This window comes from Oryctolagus cuniculus, chromosome 2 (genome assembly GCF_964237555.1).
Source record: "Oryctolagus cuniculus chromosome 2, mOryCun1.1, whole genome shotgun sequence".
Lineage (NCBI taxonomy): Eukaryota > Metazoa > Chordata > Mammalia > Lagomorpha > Leporidae > Oryctolagus > Oryctolagus cuniculus.
Genome location: NC_091433.1, coordinates 137504795 through 137523655, shown reverse-complemented (window position 1 = coordinate 137523655; position 18861 = coordinate 137504795). Strand labels below are relative to the sequence as shown.

Here is an 18861-nt window from a genome sequence, read left to right as displayed (position 1 = left end):
TTTGCTCAAGGAGAGAGCTAAGAAGTAAGGGGATCAGACTTTAAATCTAAATCTCTACCATGCTGGATGCTTAGCTCCTTTTTTTTTTTTTTTAAGATTTTGTTTTATTTGAAAGGCAGAGTTACACAGGGATGGAGATACAGAGAGAGAGACAGACAGAGAGAGAGAGAGTCAGAGACAGAGAGAGATTCCATCCATTGGTTCACTCCCCCAAATGGCAGCAATGGCCGAGCCTGGGCCAGGCTGAAGCCAGGAGCCTGGAACTCTGTCCAGGTTTCCAATATGGGTACAGGAGCCCAAGTACTTGGGCCATCTTCTGTTGCTTTTCAAGCACAGTATCAGGAAGCTGGTTCAGAAGTGGAGCAGCTGGGACTTGAACCAGTGCCCATATGGGACGCCAGCATTGGGCGACAGTTTAACCTATCAAGTCAGACCTGGATGCTTAGCTTAACCTCTGTGCTATGCCACCAGGGAAAGGATTCTGTGGCTATACTTTGTGGCCTTATCAGTCTTACAGCCTTAATGGGTTAGAATATCCCAACTGGCTAGGGGAGAATACTTTAATTTTTTCCCCAAATCTCAGCTTTAGGTGGTAAAACAAGTCTGAACATTTAGGACCTGCAGTTTATTCAGTCACAGAATCAGAGTATTTGGTAGGAAGGGTAACTTTGGCTTGGAAAGAGTAAGAATGGAATCAGTTAACCCAGTTCTAATCCACCAATAAAAGTAGAGCAGTAGAGGGCCAGCGTTGTGGCTCACTTGGCTGATCCTCTGCCTGCAGAGCAGCATCCCGGGTTCTAGTCCCGGTTGGGACGCCGAGTACTAGTCCCGGTTACTCCTCTTTCAGTCCAGCTCTCTGCTGTGGCCCGGGAGGGCAGTGGAGGATGGCCCAAGTGCTTGGGCCCCTGCACCTGCATGGGAGACTGGGAGGAAGTACCCGGCTCCTGGCTTCGGATCGGCGCAGCGCCGGCCGTGGCAGCATTAGGGGAGTGAACCGATGGAAGGAAGACTTTTCTCTCTGTCTCTCTCTCTCTCTCACTGTCTAACTATGCCTGGCAAAAAAAAAGTAGAGCAGTAGGAAGCCAGTGTTGTGGCATAGTGGGTTAAGCCACCACGTGCTATGCTGGCATCCCATGCTCTACTTCCAATCCAGCTCCTTGTTAATGGCCTAGAAACAGCAGCAGAAGATGGTCCAAACGCTTGGGCCTCTGCCACCCACATGGGAGACCTGGATCTGGACCATTGTAGCCATCTGTGGAATGGAATGGAAAATGGATCTCCCTCTCCCTCTCTCCCTTCTCCTCCCCCTCTCTCCTTTTCCCCCTTCCCCTCCCCCTCTCCCTCCCTCCTTCCCCCCACCCCGTCTTCCTCTCTCTGTAACTGGTTCAAAGAAATAAATAAATCTTTAAAAAAAAATAATAGCACAGTGTGTCCCTAAGTGAAATTCTAGTGGATTATTCTGAAATTTCTTTAAAGAAAAAAATAACAGCTTGGGGCCAGTGTTGGGGTGCAGCAGGCTAAACTACCAGCAGCAATCAGAGATCTGCTTCAGATCCAGCTCCCTGCTAATGCACCTGAGAAGCAAAAAGATGATGGCCCAAGGACTTGATTTCCTGCTACTCACAAGAGTAGCAGGAGTTCCAGGTTCATCGCTTCAGCCTGGCCTAGTGCTGGCTGTTGCGCCCACATGGGGAGTGATCCAGCAGATGGACAATCTTTCTCTTTCTGTTTCTGTCACTCTATCTTTCAGATAAATAATAATAATAATAATAATAATAATAATAAAGCCTTATTGAGGCCGGCGCTGCGGCTCAATAGGCTAATCCTCCACCTTGCGGCACCGGCACACCGGGTTCTAGTCCTGGTCGGGGCGCCAGATTCTGTCCCGGTTGCTCCTCTTCCAGTCCAGCTCTCTGCTGTGGCCCAGGAAGGCAGTGGAGGATGGCCCAAGTACTTGGGCCCTGCACCCCATGGGAGACCAGGAGAAGCACCTGGCTCCTGGCTTCAGATCAGCACGGTGCGCCGGCCGCAGTGCACCAGCCGCGGCGGCCGTTGGAGGGTGAACCAACGGTAGAGGAAGACCTTTCTGTCTCTCTCTCTTTCTCACTGTCCACTCTGCCTGTTAAAAACAAACAAACAAACAAACAAACTCATTGAGATAAAATTCACATACGATTCACTCCTTTAGAATGTGTAATTCAATGGTAGAGCTGGGCAATCATTAACAAGCAACGTTAGAACAGTTTCACTGCCCCAAAATGAAATCTTACACCCAGCAGCAGTCGTCTCCATTTCTCTGCCACCCTGCAACTTCATTCTAGCCACCACTAATGTATCGCTATAGATTTACCCATTCTGAACACTTATTTAAAAAGCATTACATACTTATTTGAAAGGCAGAGCAACACGGAGAGAGGCAGAAAGAGATAGCTTCCACCTACTGGCTCATTGCCCAAATGTCACAACAGCAAGGGCTGAACTAGGCCAAAGCCAAAAGCCAGGAATGCCATCCTGTTCTCCCAGATGAAGGCAGGGGCCCAAGTATTTGGGCCACTTCCAATGCCTTCTCAGGCCCGTTAGCAGGAAGCTGGTCAGAAACAGAGTAGCTGAGGCTCAAGTAATGGCTTAAGACCTGGATTGAGTTCCCAGCTCCTGGCTTTAGCCCAGCCCAGCCGCAGCCATTGCAGGCATTTGGGGAGTGAACCAGCAGGTGAGAATTTTCTGTCTCTGCCCCTCCAAAAAAAAAAAAGTTTATTTTGGTGCATACTCATATATTTTGCCATTCTGTGATTATTTTTTTTTTTATTGTTGTGCCTTTGTTGTTATACCTAAAAAATTATTGCTAAATCTGAGGCTGTTATGAGTATTTGCGAAGTGAGCCAGGAGATGGAAGATCTCTTTCTATTTCCACCGTTCAAATAAAACAAACAAAAAACCATAATAATTCCTCAGAATTATTTTCTGTCAATTTTGAGATTTAATTATGTATACAGAGCATCTAAAAGCAAGCAAGTGACTAAACAAGTCAGGAAATTGGATAGGAAAATGTTTGTTTATTAACTCATATTTATTCCCTTTCCCAAGGCAAGAGGCCAAATCACACATCCATTCTTCTTCTTTTTTTTTTTTTTTTTTGTATAACAATTGTACTTATCCTAGCCTAAATCTAAATTGGGACAATAACATATTTACCATATCATAAGATCTGCACTTCATTTCTATGCCAAACAATGTTAATGTATTTTCTAAAGCAAACCATGTCCTTGTAATGCAGCCAAACTGGCCAAAGCATCATCAAAGAACATAATAGCATCTACAAATATCAATTTAGAATGTAATTAACCTTGAGAAAACAATCAGACAAATCCAGAACACAGGGCATTTCTGCATATCAAATGTCCTGTACCCTCTAAAAGGTCAGTCTGATGGAAAAAAGTGGGAGGACTAGTCTAGATTAAGAGACTAAAGAGACATAACACCAAAAGCAATATATGCTTTTCATGACAGATGCAGAGTAACCAAGCAAAGCTCTGGTTCTGGTATCAGGCACACCCCTGTCAAATCTTGGTTCTGCAATGTTATAGGTGAATTTGGGTAAGTAAGTTTGATGTTTTTAGACAACTTTATTAAAGTTACCATGCATAATTTACATACCTCAAAACCTTTCAAAGTGGGAAGTTTGAATATTGTTAATGAATTTTTATAGTTTTGCAGCCATTAGCAAAATCCTATTTTAGGACTTTCCATCAAAACATGAATTTGGGGCCGGTGCTGTGGTGTAGCAGGTAAAGCGCCGCCTGCAGTGTAGCATCCCATATGGGTGCCGGTTCGAGTCCCAGCTGCTCCTCTCCTGACCCAGCTCTCTGCTATGGCCTGGGAGAGCACAAGAAGATGGCCCAAGTCCTTCGGCCCCTGCACCCAAGTGGGAGACCCAGAAGAAGCTCCTGGCTCTTGGCTTCGGGTCAGCACAGCTCCAGCCATTGCAGCCATCTGGGGAGTGAACCAGCGGCTGGAAGACCTCTCTCTCTGTCTCTCTCCTTCTCTCTGTGTGTAACTCTGAACTTCAAATAAATAATCTTAAAAAAAAAAAAAACAAAACATGAAGTTGTCTCCTGCTCATTTACAGCCAAACCTGGCACTTTGCTCTTGTAGTCACTCATTTGCTTCCTGTATCTAGAAATTTGCTTTTTCTAGAGACCCCCGTGGAGCATACAATTGTCTTCTTAGTTTCCTTCAAGTAATAGCATGTTCATTTTACTGCTAGATAACATTCCATTGTATGAATATACCAGCTATTTTTCACTTCTTATTCACAAACTATGGACATTTGGATTTGTTTATACTTTTTGCCTCCTATGATTAATACTGCTATGCGAATTTATGCATAAGTCCATAGACACATGATTTCATTTCTCTTGGGCATATATCTACGTGTGGAATTGCTGGATTATGCATTAAGTTTACGCTTAAGTTTTTAAGAACTGGGAAAACTTTTCCAAAGTGGCTACACCATTTTACATCCTCACCAGGAATATTTGAGTGTTCCAATTTCTCCACCTCCTTGCCAACATGTTTGTCTTTTTGATTACAGCTGTTCTAGTGAGTATGAAGTGGTATCTTACCATGCTTTCAATTTCCTTTTCCCTAATAGTTAATGATGTTGAACATCTTTCATGTGCTTATTACCTATTCATAACTTCTTTGGCAAAATACCTATTGAAATTTTTTACCCATTTTAATTAGGTTAAGTTCTAAATGTTCTTTGCTTTTTCTGGATACAAGTTGGATATACAATTTACAAATATTTGCTCCTAATCTGTGGCTTTGCTTTTTATGAATACATGAATTAAAAGTTTTAAACTTTTATTAAGTTCAATTACCAATTCTTCTTCTATGGGTAATGATTTTAGTGTCACAGCTAAGCAATCTTTGCTCATCTCAACATCAAAATATTTTTCTCATTTTCTTCTGAAATGTGTAGTTTAAATCTTTTACATTTAAGTCTGTAAGCAATTTCATTTTGTGTCTAGAATGAAGCAAAACTGTTAAAATTCTTTATTTCCTGTACCATTTGTTGCAAAATGACTTTCACCAAATCAGTAGTTTCAACTCCACTATTTAAGATCAACTGGCCCTAATGCAAGGGCTTATTCCTGAACTACCTGTTCTGTTCCACAGATCTGCTTATCTATCTCTATGTTAGTATTGCACTCTCTTCACTACTGCAGCTTTATTAATAAGTTTTGAAATCAGTTAGCAAAAGACCCTCACCCTTTTTTTAAGTTATTTTATTTATTCTGCTTTCTTTGCATACTATATAAATTTTAGTCAAATTTGTCAATTTCTTTAAAAAGAATTTGGGGGGATTTATTGAAAGGTAGTCACACATACACTTATACATAAGACAGAGGGAGATCTTCCATCTGCTGGTTCACTCCCCAAATGCCCACAATAGCCAAGGCTGGCTAGGCTCAAACCAATAGCCTGGAACTCAATCCAGGTCTAACGTGGATGGCAGGGATCCAAGTATGCTGGAGCCATCACCTGCTGCTTCTCAAGGTGTGCATTAGAGGCTGCTGGAATCAGAAGTGTAGCTAGGACTCGAACCTAGGAATTCCAATATGGAATATGGGTGTCCCAAGTAGCATCTGGTGTCTTAACCATCAGGCCAACACTTTCCCCAAAGATGTTAATTTCTAAAAAGAAAAAAAAAAACCTGGCTGGAGGTGGAAATTTGGCACAGCAGTTAAGAGCCTACTTTAGAACCTTGGGGGCCAGCGCTGTGGCATAGCAGTGAAGCCACCGCCTGTGGTGCCGGCACCCCATATGGACTCTGATTCGAATCCCAGCTGCTCCATTTCTGATCCAGCTCTCTGTTATGGCCTGGGATAGCAGTAGAAGATGGCCCAAGTCCTTGGGCCGCTGCACCTACATGGGAGACCTGGAAGAAGCTCCTGGCTCCTGGCTTTGGATCAGCTCAGCTCTGGCTGTTGCAGTCATCTGGGGAGTGAACCAGCGGATGGAAGACCTCTGTGTGTGTGTGTGTGTGTGTGTGTCTGCCTCTCCTTCTCTCTCTGTGTAACTGAATTTAAAATAAAATAAATAAATATTTAAAAAAAAAGAACCTTAGGATGCCTGCATTCCATATCGTAGTGCCTGGAGTCAAGGCTCTGATTTTAACTTCCTGCTAATATGCAATCTGGAAGGCTCAAATACTTGTGTTCCTGCCACCCTTATGGGAGAAATGGATTGAGATCCAGAGCTCTTGGCTTTGGGCTTGTCCACCTGGTGTTTGCAGGCATTTGGGGAGTGAACCAGAGGATAGATCTCTGTGTATTTCCATCTCCATGACTTTGAAATAAGTAAAAATAAATATATTAAAAGTCTACTGGCATTTTAATAGAGAGAACAGTCACCTTTTAAAAAATTTATTATTTATTTGAAAGTCAGAGTTGCAGAGAGAGGAGAGGCAGAGACAGAGAGAGAGGTCTTCCAGCCGATGGTTCACTCCCCATTTGGCCATAACGGCCAGAGCTGTGCCTATCCGAAGCCAGGAACTTCTTCCGGGTCTCCCATGCAGGTGCAGGGGCCCAGGCACTTGGGCTATCTTCCACTTTCCCAGGCCATATCAGAGAGCTGTATCAGAAGAGGAGCAGCCAGGTCTTGAACCGGCACCCATATGGGATGCTGGCGCTTCAGGTCAGGGTGTTAACCCACTGCACCACAGCGCCGGCCCCAAACAGTCATCTTTTAAAAAAATTTTTTTATTTATTTGAAAGGTAGAATGAGAGAGAGAGAGAGAGAGATCTTCCATGCTGGTTCACTCCCTGAATGTCCACAACAGCCAGGGCTGGGCCAGGATGAAGACAAGAGCCAGGAACTCCATCAAAGTCTCCCACATGGATGGCAGGGACCTTAGTACTTGGGCCTTCATCTCTACTTTTTTTTTTTTTTTTTAAGATTTATTTTATTTATTTGAAAGAGTTCCAGAGAGAAGTAAAGACAGAGAGAGAGGTCTTCTCTCCGCTGGTTCACTCCCTAGATAGCTGCAACAGCCTGAGCTGCGCCAATCCAAAGCCAGGAGCCAGGAGCCTCTTCCAGGTCTCCCACACGGATGCAGGGGCCCAAGGACTTGGGCCCAGGCCATAGCAGAGAGCTGGATCAGAAGAGGAGCAGCCAGGACTTGAGCCGGCACCCATATGGGATGCCGGTGCCTCAGGCCAGGGCTTTAACCCACTGTGCCACAGCCGGCCCCTACTCTGCTTTCTAAGATGCATCAGCACAAGGAATCATTTATCCTCTTGTACCACAGAACTGGCCCCAAGAACAGTTATCTTAACAAGAAGCTTTCCTCCACGAATGTGGAATGTTTATTTATCTAGCTCTTTGATTTCTCTCAGCAATGTTTTGTAGTTTTCAGTATATAAGTTGGCAATACTTTCATTATTCATTTTTACGCTCTTGTGAATGGAATTTTCTTATTTTCAGACTGTTCGCAAATAGTATATATAAATAAAATTGGTTTCTGAATTGAAATATCCTATTACCTTGCTAGAATGATTATAAGAATCCATTTTCTCATGTGTAAAATGGGGGATAGTTACCCAACAAGGTTTTTGTGTGGAATAATATAACTAAAATCTTATCAAAAGGCTAGAAATGAAGTCTCTTCCCACCAACACATTTCAATTGCCTAAAATTTGAGACTGCATTTTTTTTTTTGACAGGTAGAGTTAGTCAGTGAGAGAGAGAGACAGAGAGAAAGGTCTTCCTTCTGTTGGTTCACCCCTAAATGGCCGCCATGGCCGGTGCGCTGCGCTGATCCGAAGCCAGGAGCCAGGTGCTTCCTCCTGGTCTCCCATGCGGGTGCAGGGCCCAAGCACTTGGGTCATCCTCCACTGTCTTCCTGGGCCACAGCAGAGAGCTGGACTGGAAGAGGAGCAACCAGGACAGAATCCAGCATCCTGACCGGGACTAGAACCCAGGGTGCTGGTGCCACAGGCGGAGGATTAGCCTAGTGAGCCGCGCAAGGACTGTGAAATGACCTGGTATTGAAGGATGGGGCTACACACCAATAGCGGTACATCTAAACCTCCATGGCCGAGGGGTTTTGGCTGCATTAGTGCACTGAGACAATGTCAACATTTTGTATCATGGCCCTGTATTGGTTTTACAACAGAAAAAAGCTACAAATGTCTTTAAAAATAAAATTAGCAATCCATTTAATTCCATAAAGAGGAAGAACACAGAGATGCTTGATTTTACTTTGGTAAGACCAAGTAAGGGGCTGGTGTCGTGGTGGGTAGCCTGAGCGCAGTTGGTGTCCCGGCTGCTCCACTTCTGATCAGAATCCCTGCTATGGCCTGGGAAGATCAACAGAAGATGGTCCAAGTGCTTGGGCCCCTGCCACCCATCCAGGCAGACCTGTATGAAACTCTTGGCTCTGGCCTGCCCCAACTCTGGCTGTTACAGCCATCTGTGAGTGAACCAGTGGATGGAAGATTTCTCTGTCTCTCCCTCTCTATAACTCTTTCGAATAAATAAATGAGTCTTAAAAAAAAAAAAAAAAACTTAAACTAAATATACTTACAGGAAAACAGCACTGTGCTAGGCCCTGGGACCACAAAAGAAAGATACAGACTTTCACTAAAGGAATTTATGCATCAATGCACTGTGGGGAGCCAGTGTTATGCTGCTACCTATGATGCTGACATCCTGTATCATCCAGCTCCCTGCTAATGTGCCTGGGAAAGCAGCAGCAGATGGTCCAAAAAGTACTTGAGCCCCTGCCATCCATGTGGGAGACCTGGATGGAGTTCCTGTCTCCTGGATTCAGCTTAGTCCAGACCTGGTTGTTGTAGACATTAGCAGAGTGAGCCCAGAGGAAGGGAAGATCTTTCTCCTTCTCTGCCACTCTGCCTTTTGAATAAATACATGAATTTTTTTAAAAAACGCACTATGGAGTAGGCTGAGGTACCTCAAGGACTGCAAGGCAGGTGAAGAGAAAAGATATTCCCTGAAGGCCCTATAGCCATCCCAACCTAACTACTGCAACTATGGCAGCTTTACTTATTTATTTTTAATCAATTTTATGTGTTGGGGTTCCAAATAAAATTAAATATGAACAAAACACTCAATGCCTTTAGAAGTGTTGAAAACCACTGGTCTAATAAAAGAACAAGGTGAAACTGATAGGCAGCTGCTACTACTATTACTAAAATAATTGGGGGGAGACGTGTGATCCAATTCTAGTTGTTGGATGTGTAGACATGTGGAAGTCACAATTTTAGTTCTCATCTCTCAAAAATGATGCAATGCTTTCTATGAGTTTTAACGTCATTCATTCAATAAATATTTGTTGTGTGTAATAAACACAATGATGTTATTCACAACTCCATGGGAAAGCAATAGCAAAGGCAGGGGTAAAGAACATCTTGGGGTACCAGCAAAGGAGTCAGAGATGGGACAAGCTTAGCATATGAGTATTAGTTTGACAACTGGTTAAAAAGAGAGAAAGTAGGGACATTATAGGTGGGGAGACCCACAGGTTCAAAAGTACAGGATTAATAATAAATGGCTACCCCTGAATGAACGTGTCCTCTAGGCACAGAATTCTATCCTCACAACAACCCACAGACGTATTACTACCATGCACAGACCAGGTTTTGTCCAACAAGACTCGTGAATGGTCGGGCCAGATCTGAAACTGGGGTTGTCTGATTTCAGAGCCCAGGTTCTGGGTTCGATCAGGCACGCGTAGTGAAGAGGGGTGAAGCAACCTGCGGCTACTGGAGGAGGAAGTGGTGGGCGACAAGGCTGCGAATGCAGGCACCTAGTCGACTGTAGACGACTCGGGAAGGCTGTGGAGGTAGCAAATGCATGAGCTCCAAGAAGTGTGGGTATATCCATCCCAGCTCGGGGCACTGAATGGGTCCAGCGGCAACGACGCACTAATTAAGCCATATTCAAGGGGGTTCACAAGGACCTCCGGGTTTGCTTCCAGCCGCCCCGGATGGCCCCTCCGTCACCCTCCACGGCCTCCTCGTGGAGATGTCTTCCACGCGGTGTCTTCCACCTTTCTGCGTCCTCCAGAGTCCGTTAAACAGCGCCCTTGATCCATGCCACACCTTAGGGAGAAAGCCGCAGCTTCCGCGACTTCCGCCGCCATTAAATCCCCACGAAACACCGAACACCAGACGCAGCTTGAGAAAGACCTGCCTGCTCCGCATCCGTGACAGCGGAGCCCTAGCCAGGCCCTCGGGCGGGGCCCCGGCGCTTCTCTGTTTATGATTGGTGCACACAGCTGCCATTCGCGGCCTTCTACGTTCCGTCCCACCCCTTCCGCGCAGGCGGTCAGCTAAATGACGGGCGGGACCGGCGAAGACTTCCGGTTGGGGGAAGAAAGTTGGGGCGAAGGAGGGGCAGTGAAGGAGGAGGAAGAGGCAAGAGCAGGGCGGCGGCGGCTGTAGGTTGTGCGACGGCGGCTCTCCTCCGGACGGACGATGGACAGTCAGGGCAGGAAGGTGGTGGTGTGCGACAACGGCACCGGGGTAAGCGCCTGGACGGGAGGCCGCGGCGGCCACAGGCCTGGGCGGGGATGTTCAGGCGTCGCGAGGCCCTCGGCGCGGCACCTCTGGGCCCTCGCGGCTAAGGGGAACGGGGCGGCACTCCCCGCTCGTGCGGGTGTCGGGAGCGAGCGGGTGGGGCGCTGGTTTCTCCAGAACCTTCCCTCCCGGTAGCCCTGCGGGTCTGGGCGGTGGGCGAGCCCGGGGCGGGACGCCGGTCCCACCTGCCGCCCGCGGGGGCCGGCTTCGTGCACAGAGAGGGGTGGGGTTTGCAATTTGGCTCGAGTGCGGAAGGGGTTAGAGGCTGGGTTCGTGTTTTGGGAGAGGGGCTGCAGCCCCAGGGTCGCGGGTGTGTAGAATGGAGAAACACCTAGAGGCCTTCCTCTTCCTGTCTAGTTGAAGATGCGGAACGCGAGGCAGGAAGTGGGCTCACTGAAGAAAAGGGAAGTGCTGTCATTCAGGGGGCTACGGCCCTTTCTCAGTGTTGCTGCATTTTGTTGATTTGCTTTGGTTTGTTGGTTTGCTTTGGTGTTATCCCTCTTTCTTCTCGGAGCGAGGAGGCGGCTAGACCAACAGCACAGCGTTTGCCCTGTGTTCTCCATGCTGGTAGTTTGGCTCAGGTGCAGCCCTGCAGAGACCAGCGTGTTCTGTTGGATGACTTTGGGGGATCTGGGACCGGCGAGCCCAAGTGTTAATCCCATTGACCTGGGGGAAGTTCAGTCCCCGCCCCCATTTTCCTCCATTAGGTTCAGAATACAGATGATGGTAGTTTTCAAATACCGTAAAAACGTAAAGCACTGATTTAGAAACCATTTGAAAGTTGCTTTAAAAACGTTTAAAAGATGCATTTTGGGTAGCAAAGTCGGCAAATGAGATGCTTACTTATTTTTATGAGTTCTGTGGTGATTGCCGAAACTATTTTTGTGTTGCAACATTTTGTGACTTTTCTCTCCTCCCTTGCGTAAATGCGACATATGACTTAAAATAGATTTTACTTGAACTTTAAAATACTTTGGAAACGGGGGAAAAAAAAAAAGCTGGTATGCATTGAGGTAACTGCCACTGCCCTGCACTGAATTTATTAGATTTTTTACAAGCAGTAATTATACTGGCTTCATCTGAGTATTTAGTACTACAGTAAGAATGTTACAATGGCGTGTCCATAGAAAACACTTTAAAAAAGGAGGCAGATGCACTGCTATGGAGATGTATCTAAAGACAGACTTACTGTTAAATTACAGACAAGTTTATGATTCCACTTACGTGAGTGTTCTTCATTAAAAATACTTACCTGTCCACAAACTTCTGCCTGTGTGTTGAAGTTTTGGTGGGAGACATAAGAAATGGTGCCTGTGAGACAAGGAATAAGGGAGTTAAGAAAGACAGGGAAAACTTCACAACCCTTCTGAATTACTGGGAAAATGTTTCTTAAAGCAGATGTTGCTAAACTATATTTAAATGAAGTCAACTATAAACATGTTATTTTTACAATTAATACTCAGTTAAAGATGCTTTTAGAAAAATATTAGCTTGATTTCCATTTTAGTCTCAAGTTCTAAGAAAATTTAAAAATTTAAAGCTTTAAAAATTAAATTTAAAATACTTTGTTTTGTGACTGTCAAATACTTTTAGAAACTCTATCCAATAATATTTATATGGATTCCTCTGAGTGGCTCTAGATAAAGAATCCTTTATGTATTTATAGAATATGGGAGCTTTTGATGTTAGAATGGGAATGTTAGCCATAGCTAATTTTTATGTTACTATTTTGTTTAGCTCACATTAAAAAGCTGATTGTGTATATTGTCAGTTAGTCTTGTATCTAGTTCATAGTTTAAAAATCCTGTTCCTTAACACAAAAGATGAGTTATTGCACAAATGAAAAAAATATAGTTAATCCAAATAAAAACTGATGTGTTTGGTGTTATGCTTCTGATTAAAGTTTTGTCTAGGTTTTTTTATAGATATGATTGATTTCAAAGAAGAAACAGTTTTGATAAAGTATGTCAGAGGTGCATTTGGTACCTTGTTCAGGCCACTGCCTGGGTTGCCTGCATCTCACATCTTAGTGCCTTGGTTCAAGTCCTAGCTCTACTGCTGATACCAATTCCTGTTGGTACACAACTGGGAGGCAGCAAGCAGGTGATCACCCAGGTAATTGGGTCCCTGCCATCCATGTTGGAGACCTGGAGGGGTTCCCAGCTCCTGGCTTCCATCCGGCTGAGACCCAGCTGTTGGGGGCATTTGGGAAGTGAACTAGTGAAGTTTTCTCTATCTGCCTTTCAAATATATAAACTTTTTTTTTTTTAACAAAGTGAACCATATGACAGGAATGCTGTGATGTTTCTGAAAATTTACACATCTGGAAACCTCTTAGATTGTATGTGTGTGTGTGTTTACTACTTCTAGACATGAAGAGTTGCCTTGATTTTATTTAGGTATCTGAAGTTATAATTATTCTTCTAAAATTAAATGTTAAAGAAGATACGGAGGCCGGCACTGTGGTATAGTGGGTAAAGCCATTGCCTGCCGTGCTGGCATCCCATATGGGCACTCGTTCGAGTCCCAGCTGCTCCACTTCTGACCCAGCTCTCTGCTACGACCTGGGAAAGCAGTAGAGGATGGCCCGAGTCCTTGGCCCCTGCACCTACATGGGAGACCCGGAAGAAGCTCCTGCTTTCAGATTGTAGCAACTCCGGCTGTTGCAGCCAACTGGGAAGTGAACCAGCAGATAGATGGAAGATTCTCTCTCTCTCTCTCTGCCTCTCCTTTCTGTGTGTAACTTTGACTTTCAAATAAATAAATATATTTTTTTAAAAAGATGCTCACATTTCATTTTTAAAAATTTGTGGAGTTGTTACCCTAGTGTTTTTATTTGTTCCTGACACATTTTAGGGTCAAAAATTATAGGCCATTTGAGAAGTTGATGGGGTTTTGTTTTGTTTTTTAAGCCTTCTCACAGGCCCAAAACTGAGTGCTCACATGTCAGATGTAGGGCCTGCTGCATTTCTTCACTATCCTCATAGCGAGGCCAGTACCTCATTAGGGTGGCCTAGTAGAGAAAACTCATCCACTTTTAATAATTAATGCATTTCATCCACCTAACCACTCAGACCTACTAAAATAGAGCCACTGAAAGTGGCCAAATAGATGAAAATATGGAGATCTGTGGAGCCCTAGGGTTATGTCCTTTTCAAGAGTTGGACCCAGGCCCCTGGTGTTGTCTCCTGTTACCGAACTCAGGCAATTTAATCAAATGTGAATTAGTTGACCAACAAACATGACTTCCCTAGCTAGTGCCTAGTGCTTCACTGGGACAGTGCTGGTTAAGATACCTTATAGTGCTAGAATAATTATATTTCCTTTCATAATTCACATTTGTTGCTGGTTTTTATGTTTGAAGATTTGAATAGTATGCAATTAAATTAATACATCACTAGCATCAGATAAAATCAGTAAAATACAAATTTAATTAAGCCTAACTGGGGCTGAATAAATCCCAGTTTACTTTTTGAAGGGAAACAGTACTTACAGAGTAGATGTGGGAAGGCCCTTCATTTTTGCTTGCAAGAACATTGTGCTGTTCATACTCTTACCATTTGATGACTCAGTGGGAAGTAAGAGAGCCAGTTCAAACCACAGTGCTATGAAGAGGAAACTATATATGGTAAAATCTATTTCTTAAACACAGCTTACTGTACACAATAAGAGAACTAAATCACCAAGTCTTAAAATGATTCGCATGGGGGAGGAATTTCAAGGATAAAATACCTAATGAGTCGTCTTAGGATATTTTCTTCATATTTATCACATTATGATGTATAGATTTTTTTTAAGTATAGATTTTTTTTTGCAGGAAAGAGATGGTCTATTGTAGACCATTGAACATGGATTATCTTTTATTATAACAATCAGTGCTTTTACATTTGAAATAATGTGAAATAGTGCCGTTTTTGCTGTTTCAATAAAAATATCTAGTACCTTGTAGGAATGCTATCACTGGATTCTCTGACATCTTTTGCTTCCCGTAAGCTGCTTAGGCAGAATAAATAGTTTATTTATATGTGTTTGATATCTTTAGTTTGAATTAAAAGCCAAATTTTCTTTTTTTTTTCTTTTTTTAAGATTCATTTATTTATTTAAAAGGCAGAGTGAGGGAGGGAGAGGCAGATCTGCCGCCAACTGATTTACTCCCTGAATGCCCACAATAGTGGGGCTGGGCCAGGCTGAAGACAGAAGCCAGGAACTCCATCTGGTTCTCCAGCATAGGTGACAAGGTCTCAAGGACTTTGACCATCTTCCACTGCTTTCCTAGGCACCTTAGCAGGGAGCTGGACTGGAAGCAGAGCAGCTGGGACTAACTAGTACTCGGATGTGGGATGCCTGTGTCACAAGTAGTGGATTAACCTGCTATGCCAGAACACCAGCCCCAAATTTTCATTTTTTCCATGAAGCAGTAGCAATGAGTTCACAACTGTTACCATTTCAGGGATCTCAGTCTTCAACTTCAGAGGCACTTGGCAAATGTTATGTCACTTGAACTATAGTCAAACATGAATTTTAATGAACTGTCCATCTGAACAATTATAGTAAGAAAACATTGAGGGATGTGATTTTTTACTGCTTTGCTGTGTTGTATGTTGCCAGAGTATCTGACTGAGGTGAGTGTAAAAGGACAGATGTAGCAACCTTAATGGCCTCCTCCCTACACCAGGGTTTGACTGGGTCCTAGGCGCCTCCTCCAATCTTCAGCTTCTATTAAGATGGCTCATTTCATAAAATCGTTAAGTTTACAGTTAGTATGCTGAAAATGGTTCGTACAGACTTGCAGCTTCTCTGTTCGTTCTATAAGTTTTAAAAAGATTTACTTATCTATTTGAAAGGAAGAATGTCACAGACTGAGACAGAAAAAGATTGAGATCTAGCCTCTGGTTCACTCTCCAAATGCTTTTTTTTTTTTAATTTTTTTTTTTTTTTTTTGACAGGCAGAGTGGACAGTGAGAGAGAGAGACAGAGAGAAAGGTCTTCCTTTTGCCATTGGTTCACCCTCCAATGGCTGCCACAGCCGGCGTGCCACGTTGATCCGATGGCAGAAGCCAGGTACTTATCCTGGTCTCCCATGGGGTGCAGGGCCCAAGCACTCAGGCCATCCTCCACTGCACTCCTGGGCCACAGCAGAGAGCTGGCCTGGAAGAGGGGCAACCGGGACAGAATCCGGCGCCCCGACCGGGACTGGAACCCGGTGTGCCGGCGCCGCAAGGCGGAGGATTAGCCTAGTGAGCCGCAGCGCCGGCCATCTCCAAATGCTTTTAACAGCCAGGTCTGGGCCAGGCCAAAGCCAGGAACTTTATCTGGATCTCCCAGATGGGTGTCAGGATCCCAAGTACTCAGATCATGATTTGCTGCCTTCTCATGTGGATTAGCAGGGAGCTGGATTAGAGGCAGAGCAGCTGGGACTCTGATATGGGGTGTGAGTGTCCCAAGTGGTATCTTAACCAACTGTGCCATGATACCTGCCCCTCTAATTTTCTTTGAGAACATTTTATATCCATGTAAGTGAGCATTTTCAGACTGATGAGTAGATGCTTTCAGCTTACCCAGTGTCCATACCTGTTCATTGCTTTGCAGAAAATATAAAACTTTAATAGTCTAATAGTATTTTCTATTTTGTTTATATGGAAATTTGAGTATGTTTAGGATAATGATGAGAACATAGTCTCTGCTCTCCTATAGCGTTTAAAATCAGATTGGTGAGTGGATTTTGATCTAAGGCCAAAAGAGAGCTTGTGATTCAGGAGGAAAAGTGATGAGAGGTTCATGGGTTTTTGTTTTGTTTGAAAATGCTATAATAAATATATTAAGTATTAACATTTTCCTCTGGTAATTGCTCCTCCAAGTCCTAGGTCACATTAATAAATTATTTGAGAAGACATTGTAGGAAAGTAAGCTAGTGCTTTTGAATCCTGTCTGTTTTAACATTTCTTTGGGGTGGAGAAATATATTCTGGTTCTGTATTCTAGTTCTCTTCAGATGAGGAGGTGGATACAAGTTAGCAGGTTGTCTGCATATGCCATTACAGCATATTAACTTTGCCTTGAAAAGTCGTGTGGGCAGAATTTTTACAATACTGTGCTTTTCGAAATAGGTAGCTGTACTTGAAAAATGCCTTAGCCTTGATGGCTCTGTGGTAAACTGACTAGGTCTAGGTGATGAGGATTTGGGCACAAACACATCTTAACAGTCTGTTTTATGTAGGTTCTACAAGTGTAAACATGAACTTAGAGGATGTGAATCCAGATTGTATTGGGAATAGGAAACTTCCTTGTTTCAGACAGATTTTCAGAAAAGCTTTAATCTCTTTAAATCATTACTTTGACATATTTGAAAAAGCTTTATTTATAAAAGACAGTTGAGATTCTGGATGGCAGAATGTTCTAGGCTATTTATAATTCAATGTGGTTCATTGATGCAGATGTTTGGTACAGCAGTAAAGATGCTGCTTGGGGTGCCCACATCCAATTTGAGCCTTCTGCTAATGCACAGCATCAGAGGTGACAGTAATGGCACAAGTTGTTAAGTCCCTGACACCCACATGGGAGACCTGGGTTGAGTTTTGATCTCCTGGCTTCAGCCTGACCCAGCCCCAGCTATTACAGACACGTGAGGAATAAATCAGTAGATGGAAAATCTCTTCCTTTTAAGTAATTTTTTTAAAAAATGAAAAAATATGGGGCTGGTGCCTGGCTTAGAAGCTTAAGCCTCTGCCTACAGTGTGGGTGCTGTTTCAAGTCCCAGCTGCTCCACTTCTGATCTAGCTCCCTGCTAATGCACCTGGGAAAGCAGTGGAAGATGGCCCAAGTGCTTGGGACTCTGCACCCACATGGGGAGACCCAGAAGATGCTCCCGCCTCCTGGCTTCATCCTGGCCCAGCCCCTGCCATTTCAGACATTTGGGGGGTGAACCAGCAGATGGAAGATCTCTTACTCTCTCCCAGTCTCCTTCTCCCTCTCCTTTTCTTCCTTCCCCTACACTCTCCCCTTCTTTTTCTGTGTGTCTGCCTTTCAAATAAATAAGTAAATCTTTAAAAAAACATTTTAAACATAATGAAGGTGGTTAATCCACATTATTTTCAATGAGATTGCTGAAGGGATATTTGAAAATATAAAAAATGAATCAAATTTTTATATTTTGGAGGATTAGTCAAAACAGTTCCTTGTGTAGTAGTAGCTTTCTGATAAGGAATATGTTAATATTTTGTACCCTTGTCATTTATTGCATTCAGGCATTGTTTTCATCCTTCTTCTAAGAATGTATGGTGCCTGGAGATACAGAATAGTTGTGTTTTTTTTTTTTCTGAATATTAAATGTACAGCTATTCCTCATATCCATGGGCAACTGGTTGCAGAACACACACACACCCCGTGACCCATGGATGGTTAAGTTCCTTATGTAAAATGGTGTAATATTTTATATAAACTACACACATTAACATATACTTTAAACCATCTCTAGATTATTATAATTATACCTTGGGGGCTGGTGCTGTGGCATAGTGAGTAAATCTGCTGCCTGCAGTGCCAGCATCCCATATGGGTGCCAGTTCGAGTCCCAGCTGCTCCACTTCTGATCCAGCTCCCTGCTAATGCACCTGGGAAAGCAGTAGAAGATGGGCTAAGTGCTTGGGCCCCTGACCCACGTAGGAGACCCGGCAAAAGTTCTTGGGTCTTGCCTTTGGATCAGCCCAGCTCCAGCTGTTGTGGCCACATGGGGAGTGAACCAGCAGATAGAAGAGCTATTTCTGCCTCTGCCTCAGCTTCTCTCTAACTCTGCCCTTCAAATAAAAAATAAATCTTTAAAAAACTACCTTATACATGGAAAGCCAAGGCACTGTGGCAAAAAAAAAAAAAAAAAAAAAAAAACTAAATGAAAGATCTATGGCCTTGTCTAAATAAGATCGGAGTTGGTGAACTCAAGAGGCTTCCGTAGCCTTGGCAGCTCATGACAAGAGTCCCGGGTGGTTACTGACGTCATAAATAAGGGTGTCAATTGTTAACAACGGGAGTCACTGTGTACCTACTCCCCATGTAGGATCTGTCCTTAATGTGTTGTACTATGTGAATCAACAGTAAAACTACTACTCAGTGTGTACTTTGTGTATCCGTGTGGGTGCATTCTGTTGAAATCTTTACTTAATATATACTAAGTTGATCTTCTGTATATAAAGATAATTGAAAATGAATCTTGATGAATAATGGGATAGGAGAGGGAGTGGGAGATGGGATGGTTGTGGGTGGGA

At 43.7% G+C, this 18861-nt stretch overlaps 1 protein-coding gene across 1 annotated transcript in view; it reads left to right on the top strand.

Moving 5' to 3' along the window:
• Positions 1-10346: 10346 nt before the first annotated feature.
• Positions 10347-18861, top strand: part of ACTR2 (actin related protein 2) — a 55204-nt gene continuing 46689 nt past the window's right edge. The window contains exon 1 of the mRNA XM_008254327.3: positions 10347-10550. Coding sequence (XP_008252549.1) covers positions 10503-10550 — 48 coding nt within the window. The 5' untranslated portion in view covers positions 10347-10502. The remainder of the gene's footprint in view (positions 10551-18861) is intronic.